General features: G+C 38.2%; 2 protein-coding genes across 4 annotated transcripts in view; both read right to left on the bottom strand.

Moving 5' to 3' along the window:
- Positions 1 to 3,930: 3,930 nt before the first annotated feature.
- Positions 3,931 to 20,782, bottom strand: LOC125273066. 3 transcript variants are annotated; one of them, XR_007186002.1, is made up of 8 exons: positions 20,630 to 20,782; positions 19,804 to 20,196; positions 18,922 to 19,230; positions 14,651 to 14,959; positions 13,943 to 14,077; positions 9,015 to 9,250; positions 7,332 to 7,411; positions 3,931 to 5,674 (listed from the first exon to the last, which is right to left on the bottom strand). XR_007186002.1 is itself a non-coding variant. In XM_048198327.1 (7 exons), the coding sequence occupies exons 3-6, from the start codon at positions 19,205 to 19,207 to the stop codon at positions 9,036 to 9,038; spliced, it is 945 nt and encodes a 314-aa protein (XP_048054284.1). In that variant the 5' UTR covers positions 19,208 to 19,230; positions 19,804 to 20,196; positions 20,630 to 20,782; the 3' UTR covers positions 3,931 to 5,674; positions 9,015 to 9,035. The 3 variants fall into 3 exon arrangements, 1 of the variants encoding a protein (XP_048054284.1); XR_007186003.1 differs by lacking the exon at positions 7,332 to 7,411 and having other exon boundaries at positions 3,931 to 5,328; positions 5,457 to 5,674; XM_048198327.1 differs by lacking the exon at positions 7,332 to 7,411.
- LOC125273065 overlaps positions 4,363 to 21,474 on the bottom strand; it is a 49,311-nt gene continuing 32,199 nt past the window's right edge. The window contains exon 8 of the transcript XR_007186001.1: positions 4,363 to 4,380. The gene's annotated coding sequence lies outside the window, so the exon portion shown is untranslated. The remainder of the gene's footprint in view (positions 4,381 to 21,474) is intronic.

Below are 21,474 nucleotides of genomic sequence, written 5' to 3'. Positions count from 1 at the left end.
ACCAAGCTAAATTGTTTGATATCTGAACTAATTTCACACATAGTATTACATGAAAGTTGCCAAAAATAAGAATATTAAAAATCTAATGGTTTATTTAAAAAAAGGAAAAAGCCATGAAGTCATTTTGGGCCACTTTTGTCTGCAGTCTAACCCTGTCCTTTTGACAGAATCATGATTTTGTCTCTCTCTGTGTATATAGTTTTGTTTTTCCCCCTCAAATTCACACCTGTCCAGTAACACTCCTTTCAGCTGCACAGGATTGCAGAAAAGTTATATGCACAAGAAGAACATTCAACACTATACTTAAGCAATAAAAACAAGAGGGGGAAAAAAGAAACACAAATGTGATGTTTAACTTAAGTCATTTATGTGTATTAATGTGATGAAAGGTCAGTAGCAAAGACACTGGTTCATGAAAAGAGTTGAAATTTAATTTTTTGTATTTATGTCAACATAATTATTGCATTTATGTTTTTCAATGTTTTTATTCATTTTGAGCAATGCAGAATCTGTTTTGCAACCAACTTGTCATGCTTATCATTAGTCATTAGATAATAAAATATAAGATTTCACCTGCCTGTGTTTTGTTGAAGGGTGTCCTCGATCTGAATTGAACGTTTGACCACCAAAGTCTGGTTTGTTTGAGGAGTTTGCTCACCTGCATTTAACTAAAACAGTCTTATTATACGAGCCGTTTTGATCAAGTATGCCACACGAGTCCTGATAAGTGAAGCCAAAGCGTCTCGATCGCCCCCAGGTGGCTGGATGCAGTATAGGTCATAAGCCCCGCCCTCTCCCCTCTCCATGTAATGTAATGAATGTACGACAAACTAAAGAGTCAAATTACATGTCAAATATTTTTCCTTGTCATATATATTTATTGTTTCTGTCATTTTAGGCAGTTTTTAACGCACTGATGCTATAAAAATGCGGGTTTTGACGTCATGATTGACAGCTGAGATTACAGCTTCTCTGAGGGAAAAAAAAAACACTGAATCATGAGTGCGCCTTTTGTTTAACGTTTATTTATTTTTGGTTTATCGCACCAAGGCCTTTAACGTTAAATATAATGTATATGTATATGTCGCTTGTTTTTGACTGAACCTTGTTTGTATTTGACAGTTTAAACAAACTCATGTCTGATAGCCAGCTGTCTGTGTGTGTGCTTCAAAAATGATCCATAAGTTTAAACTGACATAGCTTTAAAACGCGTGGAAATAATAAACTTTAATGAAGAAAAAACACTATTCAATGCGTAAGAGCGATCGTGATATAGATTATAATCAAAACCAAGCAGATTTCTTGTTAGTATTCGGCAGAGAATCGGATTGGGGCGAGAGCTGTGATGTGGAGAGGGGGCGGGGCACAGCAGCTCATTTGCATTTAAAGGCACATGCACAAAAATAGCCAGTCAGAAATGGGTATTTACAACATGGATTTATAAATGATCTCTGGGGTATTTTGAGCTGAAACTTCACAGACACATTAGTCACACACTAGAAGACATTAATAATCAAACAGAAAGATCATATATCAATATGTTTATGAACATTTTATTCAAACGACTTATAGAGGAGATCATGCATACAAGTGAATAATTCAATGGTTCTTTAATACTATTATTGAACAAATACATTTTTGGTAGAAGTGCAGTTAGTTTATCAGTCAAGTGCTTCAGAGTGAATATAAAGGCACTTTACATTTAGATTCATGCAGTCCATCACAAGACTCTTACACAGAGAAAAACACATTCACATTTAAACTCAAATGTAGTAACTCCAGTTGACCAATCCTGAATATATATTGCAATTTTAACAAACAGAAGATACAATATCACAAACAATCTTTTAGACAATAAACAAGTTATGGCACAATAGTCAACTAGAGAAATTATATAAAACAGAATAATAAGAGAAGAAAAAGAAAAGGAAGATCTTATTTGAAGATGTTTCCTTTTTTTTCACATAAAATTTTGCAATAAATAAAAGGAGGTTTATACAAAAACTTGCTTTGATTACATTCTTGTCATTCATATAAAACCCAAGGTAGATGGGGAAAAAAAATATCACAAAATACATTTTGGACAATCAATGCATTACTCTCAAAACAAATGGCTCACAGTTTCAGAAGAAACTTCACAAAAAGAGCAGGATGTTTTAATGTTTCTTTTAAATTTCCGCAAAAAAATGCATTCATTTTATTCATGCAAAATCATATTTCTTTATTTGTTAAGAAAAAATTCAGAGGGAGTGACCAAACAAATGACTACTTAAATCAAAAATATTGTTCCAATTAGAGGTGCACCGATACTAAATGTCTCTGCCGATACCGATAGCCGATTATTTAGAAAGATATCGGCCGATACCGATAGTTTGATTTTTCTTAAGGAAAAAAAAAATCTCTCCCAAATAATGTTGCAAACAATACAGGGAACACTCTCATTCATATAGATAGATAGATAGAGGAACTGTAAACATTGGAAAACATTCCTGAGGTAAATTTGACATGATGTGACATATTGTTCACAGCCTGTTTTATTGACGTCTTTCCGCGGTTGAAGCACAAATAAAGCGATTACATGAGACGTGGTGCATTCTGGTAAGTTGTACTATGCTATATCTTGCAACATACCTTTGATATTCATGCATGTTTTTTGAGATATAACTTGTATTGAAGAGGAAGTAAAGCGATCTGACATGTCACATTTAAGAGCGTCAAAACTACTTTTATTGTTTGACCTTCATGATAAAATGGACAGAATTTGAAAACTGAAACTTTTATTCTTATCAGAAGTAACGAAGCACAAAGCCTTTTGCGATTATTGGACGGGAGGCGCTACAAATAATATTTGACTTAGCAAAAAATAAAAATAAAAATGCAGACTTGGCAACCCTGGCTTGAAATACGGGTGATTCATAGGGTCAAAAAGAGCCTGCTTTAGCGTCACTATTTTTAAACTGTTAATGCGTTAAAAATCAACACAAAAGCTGGTTTGCCAACCACCAAGAAGAAGAAATTCACAAGAGTGATTGTCTTCACACACAGTATGTCGGAGATGCAGTCTGAACACGTTTTTCCGCACACTTTTGATTGACAGGATATAAATATAAAAAAATATATTAAAAAATATAAATAAATTTACTCAGGCAACCAATCAGTCTCTCAGGTTTATTGTGAAGCTATCAAGCCACGCCCTCCTATCAAGCCAAGCTCCATAGACTTCCATTGAAAAAGATCAAATTAATATCTTTGGATAGAAGTGTCATAGAAACATGAGGTGGGCTCATTTGACTCGGGGCAGCAAACGGCCAATCACGAATCACCTTCAAGACTTCATAGCCACGCCCTAGCCACTATTTAGAGCACCCTAGCAACCCAAAGCATAGAGGGATATCTTCAAATCTGAATATCATAGAGGCATTGGTTTATATCATTCATACTGGCAAGCAGCCTTTGGAGTATCATCATTGGTAGCTGCCAAACCACTCCTTAGCAACCAAACAGAGTACCCTAGCAACCGTTTTGCAAGACCTATATCTCTGCATCAGAACATCGTAGAGACATGGCGGTTGGCTCTTTTGACTCATGCTAGCAAACTGGACTTCCAACAAGCTACACATGCTAGCAGTGAATAGCTACATGCCAATACTGATTAGCTAAGTGCTAAATGGGGCTGAGAACATGCTAAGAACTCTATAAAAACTACATGGTAACCATCTGTGACAACTACCAACCACCTAGTAACACCATAGCAACCACCCAGGTTACCATAGCAACCGGTCAGAACACCATAGCAACCGCCTAGCAACACCATAGTGACCACCCCAAGTATCTTAGCAACTGCCTAGCAACCACCCAGGTTACCATAGCAACAGCCTAGCAACCACCCAGAACACCCTAGCAACCGCCTAACAACACCTTTAGCAACCACCCAAGTACCTTAGCAACCGCCTAGCAACCACCCAGGTTACCCTAGCAACCAAGTGACGAGTTTTGCCACTGCAAGCACCATTCACATTTTCTTCAGGAAATGTACATTCTAGTTATGTCTGTGATCTCCCACAGATTTTACATCAGTTAAGATTTGAAAAATCATCTAGTGTGTCCCGGGCCTTAAAAGAATTCAGACTCAACCTGAAATGACTCACATGAAACATGACAGGAGCCACCATGCCATATGTTTGCTCTTTTGGGTTTATTAACGGGTTTATTAACGGGTTTATTGGCTAGATGATTAGAATGTGTGAAAACAATTAAAAGGCACAGGAACGACAACATTAAATTATACGAGACATCACATCCACAGAGGTTAGTCACATTAACTCACACAGCTAGCTATTATACTGTAGTGTAGCTGTGTGGCTCATTTGGATCGCCAGCCTGGTAAAATATGAAAAAAATAAATGAAAAAAAAATTGAACCTTTAAACCTAGCACTGCATTTTGTCAATATTTTTAGTAGTATATGCAGGTTTTCTCTCTCTTAATGTGTGTCCATGAGAGAGAGGTAGAAAGAGAGGTAGATCCATTTATTACCATAAGCTCATATTTTAAAGTATCATAATCAGCATGCGTACAGTTCCCTATTGACAAACATTCTGAGGTTTGATATTTTCTGATAATGACTGTCGTCAATAAGGCTGCATAACAAACCGTGACTCACTGGCGCCATCTTGTGTCCACTTAGTTACTGCATTGAAATGGCTGGATGATAGTTTTTACTGGATTATAAACTGTAACAGATTATAAAGTAATAAGGTAGATGTACATTATCTCTTACATTTTAGGACCTTTATTATTACAAACAAAACCGATTAAAGATCATATTATTTTGTCTATATAATATAACTAGGATAAAAATAGGATTTGAGTATGAAAACTTTGTTTTTGTTTTATGATTTGAGACTCGACTCGGACTCGTGACAACAGAATCCAGACTTGACTCAGACTCCAGTGATAAAGACTTTCTCTGGTTTGAATAACATATTCAAGCATAATTATTTCATATAGACCTTTTTCCTGAATGTGGAAGTCACGGCTGACTTGTAACAGGAAGGATGCTTTACATTTCCGGTTTCTAGTCAAATTAGTGTATTATCCAAGCTGATTATGTAACGTTAAACCTATTAAAACACACCATCACTTTACAGTGTCGCAATGACCGTCTTGTGTCAGTGTTTCACCCGTCAAAGTTTAATGAGAGTGTCGATGACATGAAGCTACACTGAAAACAGATGAACGGGTTCCTATGGAGACCGGAACAGGAGAGCATCCAATCAGAAGTTAGAATTTGTAATGGCAACACTCATCGTTTAATCAGGAAAAAGGTCTAAAGAAGAAACAAAAAAATTATTTGAAAGTATTAAAAATGTCACAATATTGAAAGAACCTGAACTCAGATGAGAAGTTAGTTAATTGTTTATATAATAAGTGTAACATATATTGACGTCGACTCACTGAATGTGGCACTTGATGGTCTCTTATATACAGTCTTCTTGTCATTTACTCACTTTAATGTCATTCCTACATGAGTGAGTGTAAAAATGACTAAATATTTTGATCGTGCACTTGTGGGTGAGCCTTAACATACTGAACTCTTGCTCTATCCGGATCTTCTTCACTCAACAGTGGAATCTCTGAAGTCTCTGATTCATGTGCATTTTTTCCTGTGGAACCTGAAAGGAAAATAATAGAAATTACAAAGAGAAGATGTGGAGGTCATATATAGTCCAGTTATGTTTTAGTCCAGAATTGATGCTGTTCTTAAAAATCAAGGAGGCCATGCAAAATATTAGATTATGTTGAATTATTTTTCGCAACACCTCAAACATCTTAATTTAAGAAAAATATCTTGATTTTTCAAAGGGGGTGTACCAAGCGGCAACTTCTCATGAAGCCAATACGGAAGTGACTTAAATTGCACTTCATCGACTGGCCGCTAGGGACAGGCTCCAGAAGAGAGCAGAATCTCATTGAGTCCCATGTTAAAATGCCCAACTTTACAGAAGAAAATAACATGTTTACAGCTGGTAGAAATTGTGGTTTTGGTCTATACTGCTAATTCATGACAACTCTGAGAGAGGTGAATTTTTTATAACTCATCCGTTTAAATTATATTAAGCCTTAAAGTTTTGCATAATTAAGGGCGTGGCCAGTTGAGTGACAGGTGAATTGCCGCTGCTGTCTGTCACCTGAACTGCCGTGTTTGAGCTTTTTTGGGATTATTTTATACAATTATCAAATAATTACTCAAGAGTAACGGCTTGGATTGATCTCGCAATCGCTATTTCATTATAAAGGTATGAAGTCCCATTTTGATTTTGCGTGTTGTCATTTGCTCACCCGACACAAATTACAATATTACTGTTGCTGGAGCATCTGTATCGTAAAAAAGACACCATAGATAGTAAACCTTAGAACTTTCAAATAAACTTATTTTTATTAATATTTTAGATAGACAGATAGCTTTTTTATATGGAAGAGGATTAGGGCCAAGCAATAATAAAAAAATAAAAAACCATCTCGAGTTGTTAAATTTCGAGAAAAAAGTCGAGATAAAATGTTGAGAATAAACTCGTTAAATTACTAGAAAAAAACTCGTTAAATTTTGAGAAAAAAGTCGAGATAAAATGTTGAGAATAAACTCATTAAATTACGAGAAAAAACGTGTTAAATTTCAAGAAAAAAGTCGAGATAAAATGTTGAGAATAAACTCATTAAATAACTAGAAAAAACTCGTTAAATTTCAAGAAAAAAGTCGAGATAAAATGTTGAGAATAAAGTCATTAAATTACTAGAAAAACTCGTTAAATTTCAAGAAAAAAGTCGAGATAAAATGTTGAGAATAAACTCGTTAAATTACTAGTTTTTTCTCGAAATTGAACAACTTTAATCTCGAGATGGTTTTATTTTTTTATTATTGCTTGGCCTTAATCCTCTTCCATATTTTTAGCCTGCTAACATGATCACGTCGCGCTAGATGGGTGTGGTTTCAGCAACCAGGCACCTCAGTTCCACCCACACCCCGCCTCTTTGCCCATTTTCAGTTATCTGGGAGTGACGCGCGAAGATGCAAGATGGCAGCGGCCGCTTTTTCGCTTCAAAAATGTTCGCTTCAGAATCTACGGGTGACGTCACGGAGACTATGTCCATATATTTTTTTTACAGTCTATGGGGTGTACTCATTTATGCTGTGCACTGTGTGTGTTTATATGTGAATACAAGTCTAAATTAAAGACTCTTCACAAGACTTGGATTAAATGTATTAATTTTACAATGACTTTATGATCTTTCTGGATCTTCAGAGTTTTGGCAGCATGTCCAACTACTCACCATGTGTAATAACTTTGAATTTCTTGTATTTGGATTCTCTGCTGCTGCCGATCTGTAGTTTATAACATCCTGTATGTTTGCTTTTGATGTTTTTCATGCAGGGATGCAAACACATCAGGGGTGAAAATATAGTTAGAAAATATAGTTATGACAATATAGTATAGTAGAGTTAAAGGGGTACTTCACCCCTGGAAAGATGAATGTGTATTTAAAATTGGTCATTTATGTAGTAGAAATGTGAAATTAGTTTTGAATTTGGAGCTTTCTAGACTGAGAAAAGGCAGAAAATGTATTTTTGACTAATGTGGATGAAAGACAACAACTCCCAGAATGCACTTGTTTTGCTGCCCCTGCGAGGCCACGCCCAAACCACGCCTATCGGTTACAGGCGGAATTACCAGGAAAATTCAAACAACTAGGCTTGCTTTGTTATATATTAACTCTATAAATCGTGAGTTAGTTCATACATTTACAGCGAAATGGTGCTAAATTGCTTTGTACCTGGATGTACACCCAAAACCAGGAAAGGACAAGTAAGTTTCCATCATTTTCCGATTAAGTTAAAGATTTGGAGCGATGTAAACAGTGGCTGCGGGCCATCAAACACCCGAAGTTTGGAGATGACACCGTTATAGAAAACCTAAAAAACGCAGAATATGTAGTCTCCATTTCAAGCACGAGGACTACGAACCAAATATCCTTGCAATGAAGAGAACCATTCTGAAGGACACCGCGATCGATATTCACTTTCCCAGATGACGAACAGCCTGGGCATCTGGTACTAAGCGTATTCGCCTAGAGGTAAGACTCGCTGATACTAGACTGATAACACAGTAGCCTATATGTAGTGTTGTAGGTAGCAGTAAAACTGCAAACTTAGCAAAGTAACGTTAGATAGACAATTACATATAAGTTGCATATAAGTTGACTGTTATCAAAGTAAAGCCACTGTTCTGTAAAACTGAGTTAGTCTATTTATCTATTTATGCTAACGTTACCACAAAAGCCTGTTGCTGTATTGGTTGAGATGACTGCAGAGACCGATAAATTTGCGAGATGAACCACTGATGTAGTGCAGACAAAATAAAGTGAATTACTGTAAGCTTAAAAATATAATTGACACCCACTTTTGATAAAATCTTTGATCTATGTCCGTGAGTAACCTCAAAAGCGCATATGTATGGGCGTGGTGAAAAAATGCGGAACTACCTGCTATTACTGGCTGTAGTTTTATGCCTCTGGCCAAAAAAGCCTCCGATGACGCAAAATGACGATTTTTGCGTCATCGGAGGCTTTTTTACAGAATAAAAATGCATAAATCTCTCATCTCGGGCTGATATGAAGGGGGAAAGCACAGTAATTCGAAAATACTAGTGGTATTCTACTAATACAAAGCTTAATGCTAAATCCTGAAGTAACCCTTTAAACTAAAGTTGTATTCGTTGGCAAAATGGCAATGTTATTAGCGTTATACAAATTGTATTTGGAATAATAAAAAGTATGTTCGATTAAGTGGAAATAATGAAACAGTGGAAATCACAACAAGTTTTCATGATTTCATTCACCGTGACCCTGTCCAAAGACTATCTTCTCAGACCCCCCACCTCCCCAAAACACTTTCTCATCAGATCTATGCGAATCTCGTAGGTGACCTATTTTGATCTCAAAAAGGTGAATTCTCACCTAAAGGTGAGGAGTTTGCATCTATGATAGAGATCCAGTCTTCTCATCCAGCTTCAGTCCGTCACTGAATCTCCCATCAGGACCATCAAATGTCTCTCTGGACGGTCCAGTCATTTGCGCAATGACACTGTCTTGATCTTCAAACATCCACATGTTCACATCATCACTCTTGATTTCAGTATCAGGGTTTAGAGTCGCATGGTTTCCCTCCTTCACAAATATAGTGTTCTCTTCATCTGTGACAGCAGCATATAGAAAGAGAACAGTGTTAGTTTGAGCTACATTAGACATCTAGAAAAGTTGTCTGTACCCTCGCTGTAGGGTTTGATCTGTAGTTTATAATCTCCAGAATCTGTGGTTTTCAGAGATCTAGTCTGATGATCCAGCTCTTGCGTCACACGCATATCTATAGAATAAACAGGTAGTAAGCATGCACATGCCGTTTTCAAAAATGTGCATCTTTGTAATTTACATGGATGTGATAACTACGGAAGCTTGTTTCTGCCACAAAAAAATAAAAAATAAATAAAAAAGGATAATTGTGACCTTTTTAATCTCACAATTCTGACTTTTTTTCCCAGAATTGTGAGTTATAAAGTCAGAATTGGTTAATATAAAGTGGAAGTTGCAAGTCAGAATTGTGAGCTTTTATCATTCAATTCTGACATTATGACTTGCAATTGTTCAATTCTTTATATCTTACATTATATTTTTCTTTACGTTTTGCATATTACATATTATTACATCTGTTACGTCCTTGGATGTATATGATATTATACTGTGATTAGTGGTTATGTTTTATTTTTCCCTTCCGAGTTTCTCTCTCTTCATTGCTGCTAATTATCCGGGAAAGCGGACTGGCTCCTCTCCTGGCTTCACATCCCTCAAAAACGCGCTTCTGCACAATACAAGGGAGGCGCGGCTCTGAGTGACGCGTTGGTGTCAGTGTTCCTCCGGCCTGTTGTAAAGCTGATCTAAGTGATGGGAAGTAGCCTGTTGCATGCCTAACTTTGTTTTCCAACTGCTTTCCTCACCATTTTCTTTGGTTATTTTTGCTCATTCTTTGTTTAATGTGTGTCTGTGTTTAAAGGTAATCTGTAAATAGAGTAATGCCATTGATGTAGGGAATGGGTGCCTATTTTGTTTAAAAGCTATATTTTCTCCTGGTTTTGAACAGATGGGGAGATAGGGAGTTAGGGGGGAGTTAGGATAAGGTAGCCTTTTCAAAATAGCTAGTTTTGTTTTGTTTGTTATTTTGGCTCATGCCCATTTCTGAAGCTGATATAGTGGCTTGTAACCAAAAGAAACTACTAATTGCTCCTAAAATAAACGCAAATCTACGCTTTCCTTATGTGACTTTCTTCATTATGTTACTCCTTTACACTCCTAGACTGGGATGTAACACATCTTTATAATATAATTTATCTCTTTTTCTCTCTGTATTGAAGGTCTCTCTTGTGTTTTTGACCAGTGAAAACTGAGCTTTTTGAAGATGCTCTTGCTCTCCAATGTGAATACATTTTAAAACAGCTTTCAAGCTGTTGCTTGGGCTGCGAAAATGGAGTTCCCTTTCAAGGGAACTCGCGCTGCGTAGTCGCTATGGGAACGCCTCTGCGTGATTTCGCCATGAAGCACGTATGAAATCTGTCCAATCGGGAGATGGTACGTCATAGGCGGGTGACGTCACTGACCAGGAACTATAAAGCCGGCCCGAAAACACTCACATTCAGCTTCTGTGTCTTCAGCAAGCGTTACGTGTGATCTAAACTGTCTTATTTATTGTTGTCTGTCTACCATCATTATTTCTGGTATTTTGGCGAGCGAGCAGCATTTTAGGAAGTGTGTTCATCCCTGCCGTCGTTTCATTACGAGCGGGGATACACATGAACTATGTGTTGCTTGTTTGGGAGCGCAGCATGCCCAGGCAGCTCTCAAGGGGGCTGCCTGCGTGCACTGCAAGCACTTTCCTTTGAGAACGCTGCGCTCCCGCTGGGCCCTCTTCAAGGAGAGCGGCTCGGTTCGCGTTCCCCAGGGCTCGGGTCCCACTTCTGCTGAGGCAGGGCGGCGCCTCATGTCCTGGGGTTTGCAAATGGATGTAGCAGCGGGGTTAGAGATGGGCCCAGCCTTATCTCCGCCCTCACCTGCTGCATTCGGTGTGTCTATTCGAAGGCAAGAAGCACGCATTGCGGTTTCTTCCACTCCGGTTGACGCAGTCATGTTGATGGCGTCCAGTTCTGAGGAGCTGGATGTTGTTAGCATGACGACGGGAGAGACTGAAGACTCACAACTTCGCTCTCCCGCAAGTGAGGAGCTCAAGGAGGAGCTTACTCGTCCTGTTGCCAAGTTGAACATCGATTGGCCAGCCGAGAAGCAAGAGCAAGTTAGATGAACACTTTCTACCACCCAGGTCTGCTCTACCTCCACGTCGGGCACTACCGTTTTTTCCCGACCTCAACACTGAGGTGTCGAGGTCATGGAAGAGACCAGTGTCATTCTGTGTCTATTCACCTCAGACCTCCACATACAGCAACGTGATCAATCTGAGAAGACATGGGTATCGGGCGTTGCCAAGAGCGGAAGAGATGCTTGCAAGCCATCTCTCTCTGCAGGCGGCATCGTCCCTCAAAGCCCAGACGTTGCCCACCAAGCCCCTGAAAACTACATCAGTGCTAGTGGGCAAAGCGTACTCAGCAGCAGTTCAGGCTACGGCATGCTTGCATACTATGAGCATTTTGCAAGCATACCAGGCTGATCTGCTAAAGGACTTGAGTGATAGCTATGAAGTGGGTGCGGACATGATCCATGACAACTCATGGATTATGTCCGCACCCAGTCAGCTGACTTAGCCCTCCGTGCCACCAAGGAGACGGCCATATCCATTGGCCGCTCTATGGCAGCCCTGGTGGCCACGGAGCAGCATCTTTGGTTGAATCTGACCGATATCAAAGATAAAGAAAAGACGGGCCGTCACTGCTAAGAGGGCTTCGTTGAAAAAAATCCTGACACCAGACGGATCAGAGGGTGGTCACCTCCGGAGACAAACGGCGTTCACCTCTCGTCTCGTGCCCTCAGGGGGGCGCTCTGCCAACCCCGCCGCAATGCCGGGGCGCAGTAGTTCCCCATGTGTCACCCGAGGGTGGCGCGCTCTCTCTGCAGCCAAGCCAGTTATTCTCTGCCAGGGCTCTGCTTCAGGGCACTGTGCTGACTACCCATAATCCACCAGAGGTCAGCCTCGAGAGGCTGGTTCCCTTAGTAGATTTTCTGTCAGAGTGGAAAAATCTGTCAGGAGAATCTCAATGGGTCCTGCACACAGTAGAAAAGGGGTATGTGATTCAGTTCAGAACACACCCACCCCGATTCAAAGGGGTCCTGCCCACGGTTGTGGGTCCCGAGCAGGCTCTGGTGATGGCACATGAAGTAGAGACTCTTTTGCAAAAGGAGGCTATAGAAAGGGTTCCTCCTCCCAGCAGGGAGTCAGGGTTTTACAGCCGCTATTTCATTGTGCCAAAGAAAGATGGGGGATTGCGTCAGATCTTAGATCTTCGTCAGTTGAATCGAACATTGAGCGAAGCTCAAGTTCAAAATGCTGACAGTTAAACATATCATGTCACAAATCAGATCCAAGGACTGGTTTGTCACGATAGATCTAAACTTCCATGCATACTTCCAAGTATCTATCCTCCCGCAAAACAGGAACTTCCTGAGGTTTGCTTTCGGTATTAAACTACATAACATCAATTCTCTCGACCGTCTCAGACATAAAGCTAGGCCAGTCACTCACTGTCAAACAGTTCCAGAGACTGTTGGGTCTTATGGCAGCAGCGTCCAACGTGATACCTTTTAGCCTGCTGAACATGAGACCACTGCAGTGGTGGCTCAAAACCAAGGGGTTCTCACAGAGGGGGAATATTTTTCGTATAATCAGAGTCACGCGGCAATGCTTACGTGCTCTAGTTATATGGAAGCGACCTTGGTTTCTGTCCCAGGGACCTGTGTTGGGGGCTCTCAGTCCTCACACTAACGACAGATGCATCCCTCACGGGCTGGGGGGCGATCATGAGTGGTCGCTCGACTCGAGGTCTGTGGCAGGACCATTATCTGTCGTGGCACATAAATTGCCTGGAGATGATGGCGGTGTTTCTAGCACTGAAACATTTCCTTCCAGATCTCAGGTACCATCATGTGCAAGTTTGATCAGACAACACATCGGTGGTCTCATATATAAATCACCAGGGAGATCTGAGATCACGCCTGCTATACAAACTGGTGAATCAGATCCTCCTGTGGTCCTAGGGGAAACTGCTCTCCCTCAGAGCAGTATATATCCCGGGGTACCTCAATGTGGGAGCAGACATTCTGTCGAGGCAGGGGCCGAGGCCCGGGGAATGGAGACTTCACCCAGAGGTGGTGAAGCTCTGATGGGAGAACTAAGGCGAAGCCCAAGTGGATCTGTTTGCGTCTCGAGAGATGACTCACTGTCCACTGTGGTTCTCAATGTCAAACCCAGCACCTCTTGGGCTGGATGCTATGGTACAGCCATGGCCGAGGCTACTGCTGTACGCATTTCCCACGATTCTCCAGAATTCCCGGGAGCAGAGCAGAGTATGCTGGGACGGGGTCCGTCTGTTCTTAGTAGCCCCGTTCTGGCTGGCCTGAGTATGGTTCTGCCTGAGATGACTAAAGTGTTTAAAACACAGTTTTTGTGTTGTGGACTGTAAAAATGGAGGTATTTGATGATGTATGTTTTGTCACGTGACGCGTGTGTACCCATAGATATTTAAGGCTGTAGCAGCATGTTGTATCTGGTATTTAAGAGGTTCAGTTGCTGTTCAGACGTCAGAATGAGAAGAAAAGCTGAAGTGATTTTGACCACTTCAGCACAATAAAGCTCATTATTTTTCTCTTGTTGTATCAGCTGTAATACTCACGGTTTTGCATTCGTCGTTTAGAGAGCTTATGGTGATAGTATAAAACTGCAGCAATATATAACACCAGCAGCAGAATGACAACACCTATTCCTGCTTTAGCACCTGGAGACAGACCTGGATATGGATAAAATGATCCTGTAATGATAAAGACAGACAGTCATTAGTTTTCACAGACATCTGATAAACAATCATTACTTTAAAATACTTACAGTAGCAATGAATATCTATCATAAAGTCTGGTCACTACTTTGATTGGCCACGAGGATCTTATTTCATATAACAGCACAGGAACGTTTATCATAAACCTGTCTATGTTCAATTTCATTTCCTTATTTTACAGAACGACTGATCCTGCTTTGACTTGTTTTGGAGTTATAACTACTGGTGGCATGAAACTAAAAATATCTGCTCATAATGTGTGTGAAATCAAATGTAAGTCAATCACTGTTCATTTTTATAGTACTGTGGTATAAAATCAAAATGGGTTGTTCTGAATATCAGTCATGTGATCACCTGCGGCCCAATCACAGTTGTGATTATATACAGAACAACAGCATGACTGTGATATTGAGAAACTACAACACTGTAAGACTGATGAACACATTATAACTGTATTTGCTGCACTTTAAAACTGTTTAATTCAGTTTAATTTATAAAACAAAAACACATTCAAAACTATTTATTCTGAAAAGTAAAAGGTATTCTCACCACAGACATTAACCATGAATGTCACAGTGTTGCCGTGATTGATCTCTACTTTATAAATTCCAGAGTCTGTGATTCTCGTGTTGTTGATGGTCAGAGATCCAGTCTGATCATTCAGCTCCAGTCTGTCTCTGAATCTCTCATCACCAGTATATGAGATCTCATCTCCATCAGATTTAGCAATGAATGAGTATGAATCTCCAAATAGCCAATTTATATGATTAAAATCCTCTTTAAAACCAGTGTTTAGAGTGACAGAATCTCCCTCCTTCACTGACACTCTCTTCACTCCATCTTCATCAGCTCCAAACACTGCAGAACAAACACAAACAGTCAATCAGAGATTAAACTCTCTATTGTCCACTGATTGCATCATGTGATGTCCATGGAGCATAATCCTGTTTTATTGGCATCTTTATAAAAATTCCTAATATCTCCCTGATACCGAATTTTAATGTTTCATGCACACAGAATTAAAGAGAATAATAAATCCTGTAATTCGAACTCAAACATGACACACTTCTTACACACATATTACCAACCTAACCTAATAAAACAATGATTACAATAACGCATTTGAAGAAAACTCACATTGAATAGACATGTTAGTAATTACATCATGGCATGTATTATTCTGAATGTAGTTAATACTTTAAATGATTGTCCATTTGAGATTGAGTCTATAGGAATGGATTCATTGAAACAGTGACTCGCAAATGACCGGGTCAAAACGGATTGTTCAACACAAAGGAGGTTTTGGTCATCGACCCATTGGTCTTAAATCTGTTGACTGGTCTTTTCCTGGTCCGTTGATAATACAGAAGCTTTTGCGAGAGAATCGATAGATTTAATGTGATCAGACCCCACGTGATAGATTAGTTTACTCCGGATGAGCTGAGAAGTACTCAAGACAGAGTTCTTTGTTAAATGAAGTCGTGTCATCACTTCTGTTAAGGCTGGGGGTCTTGGGGTCAGGAAATGGAACTTTTGGTCAAACGAAGCTTTGTTTAGTCATGTTCCTTGTTGATGAAGTCATTTGGCAAGTTCTATCGAACAAGGCCCTACACACTGCTGCTGATGTTACTGTACAGATATTACTCTGATCATAATCTCATCTGATAAACTCAATTTGACTTCCTCGCATACAGAACAGTCTTGATAAAGTAATATGAGATCTGATATGATCTTATATTAGTCAAATTAATTTATTTTTATAGTGATTTATACAATATAAATGATTAAAAGCAACTTTACTGTGATGAATTCTGGGGCCGGTTGCATAAACCACATAGACTAGTCTTAAAAGTTAAGACACTAATGTTTTTCTTGAAGAGTGGTCCTAAGTCCCTTACATAAAAGGGAGATTGGTGTAATTTGAATTGGAAAAATAACATTGATTACCCCTTGGTTAACTGCAAGTTGGTCAAACTAGTTCTTAAGACACAGTCTTAATATAGTGACTAAGTTTATGCAACTGGCCTCTGAATTCTTAGTTTGGTTCAATAACTGTGTAAAGACCATCAATTTTTAAATTTCATTATTTTAGTAACGTCTGTATAAGATCAGTCTTAGCCAACCAACTTTGGAATTTTCAGAATGCTTTTAGCCTCCTGAACTGTGCATGTAAATCACAAATCGGCTCCAGACGGTCTAGGAGAGACTGTGACTTTTGGCATCTTTGTGGACCCGATAAAACTAAACAGAAAATCCCAGTCCTCAGCTCTGGGGACTTTAAAAGAATCACCCCATGTGGGTTAAGGACCATGCGGTCGCATTCCAGACCAGCCAAACCCCGATACACACCACACACACACACACACAAACATGTATGGAGATTGTATGTACAAAATATGACTGTGCCAAAGTGTACCCGTCATTGTATTTCAAGTTACATGTACAAACCCGATCCCAAAAAAGTTGGGACACTGTACAAATTGTGAATAAAAAAGGAATGCAATAATTTACAAATCTCATAAACTTATGTTATCTATATTCCATTGTTAATAAAATATATCAAATGTTGAAAGTGAGACATTTTGAAATGTCATGCCAAATATTGGCTCATTTTGGATTTCACGAGAGCTACACATTCCAAAAAAGTTAGGACAGGTAGCAATAAGAGGCCGGAAAAGTTAAATGTACATATAAGGAACAGCTGGAGGACCAATTTGCAACTTATTAGGTCAATTGGCAACATGATTGGGTATAAAAAGAGCCTCTCAGAGTGGCAGTGTCTCTCAGAAGTCAAGATGGGCAGAGGATCACCAATTCCCCCAATGCTGCGGCCAAAAATAGTGGAGCAATATCAGAAAGGAGTTTCTCAGAGAAAAATTGCAAAGAGTTTGAAGTTATCATCATCTACAGTGCATAATATCATCCAAAGATTCAGAGAATCTGGAACAATCTCTGTGCGTAAGGGTCAAGGCCGGAAAACCATACTGGATGCCCGTGATCTTCGGGCCCTTAGACGGCACTGCATCACATACAGGAATGCTACTGTAATGGAAATCACAACATGGGCTCAGGAATACTTCCAGAAAACATTGTCGGTGAACACAATCCACCGTGCCATTCGCTGTTGCCGGCTAAAACTCTATAGGTCAAAAAAGAAGCCATATCTAAACATGATCCAGAAGCGCAGGCGTTTTCTCTGGGCCAAGGCTCATTTAAAATAGACAAAGTGGAAAACTGTTCTGTGGTCAGACGAATCAAAATTTGAAGTTCTTTTTGGAAAAACTGGGATGCCATGTCATCCGGACTAAAGAGGACAAGCACAACCCAAGTTGTTATCAGCGCTCAGTTCAGAAGCCTGCATCTCTGATGGTATGGGGTTGCATGAGTGTGTGTGGCATGGGCAGCTTACACATCTGGAAAGGCACCATCAATGCTGAAAGGTATATCCAAGTTCTAGAACAACATATGCTCCCATCCAGACGTCGTCTCTTTCAGGAAGACCTTGCATTTTCCAACATGACAATGCCAGACCACATACTGCATCAATTACAACATCATGGCTGCGTAGAAGAAGGATCCGGGTACTGAAATGGCCAGCCTGCAGTCCAGATCTTTCACCCATAGAAAACATTTGGCGCATCATAAAGAGGAAGATGCGACAAAGAAGACCTAAGACAGTTGAGCAACTAGAAGCCTGTATTAGACAAGAATGGGACAACATTCCTATTCCTAAACTTGAGCAACTTGTCTCCTCAGTCCCCAGACGTTTGCAGACTGTTATAAACAGAAGAGGGGATGCCACACAGTGGTAAACATAGCCTTGTCCCAACTTTTTTGAGATGTGTTGATGCCATGAAATTTAAAATCAACTTATTTTTCCCTTAAAATGATACATTTTCTCAGTTTAAACATTTGATATGTCGTCTATGTTGTATTCTGAATAAAATATTGAAATTTGAAACTTCCACATCATTGCATTCTGTTTTTATTCACAATTTGTACAGTGTCCCAACTTTTTTTGTATCCCTGTTTGTATGTATCCCTAGTGTATAAGCTTAGCCATGACTGTAGTTGCATTAGTTTCATTCTAAACAATAAAATTTGAGTATAAACTGCATCTCCCCATTTATGTTTTTGCCACCTGACAAGTTTGGTTTCTTTGTAAAGCTCTCTTTATGCCTTATTCGACAATGTATGTCACATTACTGTAAAATGCATTGTTCTATTTTTAATGATACTTTGAAGAAAAATGTACTCTGAAACTTAGTAGTTTCATATATTAAATACATTATATTCATGTTTGATAGTTCTGCTGCTCATTCAGAAAACCAAGTCACTTCTACGTTTGCGATCTGGCAACACTGCTTAACGCTTTAATGCTATAATAGGAAGTTATTCTTGTGGCCAGAGAATAACATTATTTTTATAATAGTCTGTGAGAAAACTAATTGTTTGCTGGTCAAACTAGGATAGTTTTTGTAAACAACTTTATTAAACTAGAATGAATCATATATGTAACTGATTATAATCCATTGTAATTAATTCACAATATATGTGCATAATTCCCTCTTGGGTTCAACATATATAAGAATGAATCATAAGGCTTTATATATATATATATATATATATATATATATATATATATATATATATATATATATATATATATATATATATATATATATATATATATATATATTTCACCCATGATTTGAGCTAATAGATTAAATACCTGTAAATTCACTACAATTTCATCTATAAAGCAGCTCTGGAGAAAACAATCAGATCAATAATATTGCTGAATGAAAAAGTATTCTTACCATGGACAGTAACTATGAACATCTTAGATAAGGTCCTATTGTTGTGATTGATCTCTAGATGATAATTTCCAGAGTCTGAGGTTGTCATGTTGTTGATGGTCAGAGATCCAGTCTCATAATTCAGCTCCAGTCTGTCTCCGAATGTCTCATCATCAGTATAGGTCCCATTTTCATCAGATTCAACAATTAATGAACTTTTAAACCACCACGTTATTACATCAGATTCCTCTTTAAAACCAGTGTCTAGAGTGACAGAATCTCCCTCCTTCACTGACACACTCTTCATTTCATCTCCATCAGCTCCAAACACTGCAGAACAAACACAAAGTCAATCAGATAGTTCTACAGTTGAATACAAGCCTGAATATCAGTCATGTGATCACCTCCGGCCCAATCACAGCTGAGATGATTTTGAGAACAGCAGGACTGTGATATTGAGAAACTAAAACTGTTGGAGGCTTTTAACAGACTGTGATCATGTTTATTAACATTATAAATCTAATTTTTCATTTTTATAATCATTTAATGTACATTTATAACAGGTTGTTTTCTAATCTTGGCATTGCTCTTCATGAAACTGGGTAACGCTGCTGTGAGTGTTTCAGAAAGTCTTTATAATCAAGCTCTCAATGTGTTTTTCCTCTTTGGAAAGTCATCAAAACTTTCACAGAAGCTCAAGATTTTGTTCTTTTGCTATTGGAGCAAATGGGAACGCAATATATTATCCATTCACCACTATAGAAGTTTACCAAACTACTTCTGAAAAATGAGGAAAGGCTCCATAAATAATGAATATTTGCTTGTTGAACATTGAATCTGGTTTAATTCCTAAAACAAAAATATGAAAATATGTAAATTTCTCTAACAAAAAAGTATTCTCACCAGGGACTTTAACAATGAATGTCTTAAATAAGGTCCCAGTGCTGTGATCGATCTGTAGATGATAAACTCCAGTGTCTGTGATTCACATGTTGTTGATGGTCAGAGATCCAGTCTGATTATTCAGCTTCAGTCTGTCTCTGAGTCTCTCATCTTCAGTATATGAGGTCACATTTCCATTAATTTCAGCAATGAATGAGTCTGGATTTCCAAAGCTCAACTGTATGTATTCATATTCCTCTACTAAATCAATTCCAAAAGATTCAACAATAAATGCTAATGGATCTCCAAACCACCACAGTATTCGATTAAATTGCTCTGTTAGAGGGTCTAAAGTGAGAGAATCTCCCTCCATCACGGTCACTCTCTCCGCTCGATGTCCATCAGCTCCAAACACTGCAGAACAAACACAAACATCAATCAGAGATTAAACTCACATCAAGAATCAAGACAAAAGAGCTAACAGACAAAACCATTATAGATATTTTGACAGAGAAACATGGTTCAGTTTTTTTATTTTGTTTTCTAAAACATACTTATTTTAGGATCATATTTCCATGTGTGAATATGATATTTCTCCAGTTGTTGTTGACTCTTGCTGATATAGTCACTAAACTGACATGCTCTATACAGCAGTTACAGAATGAGTGAACAAGTGAACAACTGCTCCGACTGTCTGTCAGATTTTAAAATGCTGCTTTGAATGAAGGTGTTTTTACTGAATGTGCTGTTACATGTGCTTAAAAAGAGTCTGTGTCTTTAAAAAACTTTAAGTAAACAAAACAGCAATTGCAAAAGTGCTCAAAGTCAACAGAAATCACAAACTTACCACAGATTAATAATAAAATCACGGAGATTTTTGAATAGTTCTTCATATTGTTGTAGATTCAAACTAAATCTGATTTCTCTATTAATACTGAGCCACACCCATCCGACTGACCAAATCCTGAAGGCAGATTCTTCTTCTTCACACTGGATCTGAAACTTTAGTAAAGCATTACTGCCATCTGCTGTTTACATCGACCCTTTTCACTCTCAGACTCAGAGTCAGTCAAGGTAAAGATAAAGTTAAGAAAAATATAAAATATTTATTAAGGATTTTATTTATTTATTTATTTATTTATTTATTAATTAAGATAAGGTTAAAAAATAAAAGAGGTAATTGAAGCTTAATTTAAAAAGTGTAGAAATGCACAAAGAAATAAAATAAATACAGTATCTACATTAATTAATTAAAAACTTGATGACTTGGCAAAGCTTTGTTTGAATGTTTTGACGATTCAAATTCTACAGTTATGAATTTTGCATACTTTTGACATTCTTTCCATAGTAAAAAAAAAAGTACAGAAATAATTTTTTAATAAATTAAACATTAATCATGGCTTACAACAAACACTTTCTAACAAAATATAACAATACAGAAACATAAATGCTGTTTAAAAATATTTAATTGGAATAACAAGGTATTTTTGTGCCTATCATTAACATTAAAGTGATATCACACAGAGAAAGATGTTCATCAGGGAATATCATTATTTATAAACATAGTTCTGATATAATTTAATTATAAATAATTTGATTATATTGTAACACCTATCCCGTTAACTTTTACTTAAGTGCTACATAAAATAAGGGACCAACCAGACCAATCTTACTCATGAGTCAAATGTATTA

The sequence above is a fragment of the Megalobrama amblycephala genome, linkage group LG7 (genome assembly GCF_018812025.1).
Source record: "Megalobrama amblycephala isolate DHTTF-2021 linkage group LG7, ASM1881202v1, whole genome shotgun sequence".
NCBI lineage: Eukaryota > Metazoa > Chordata > Actinopteri > Cypriniformes > Xenocyprididae > Megalobrama > Megalobrama amblycephala.
This window is presented reverse-complemented; position numbering and strand designations above follow the sequence as displayed.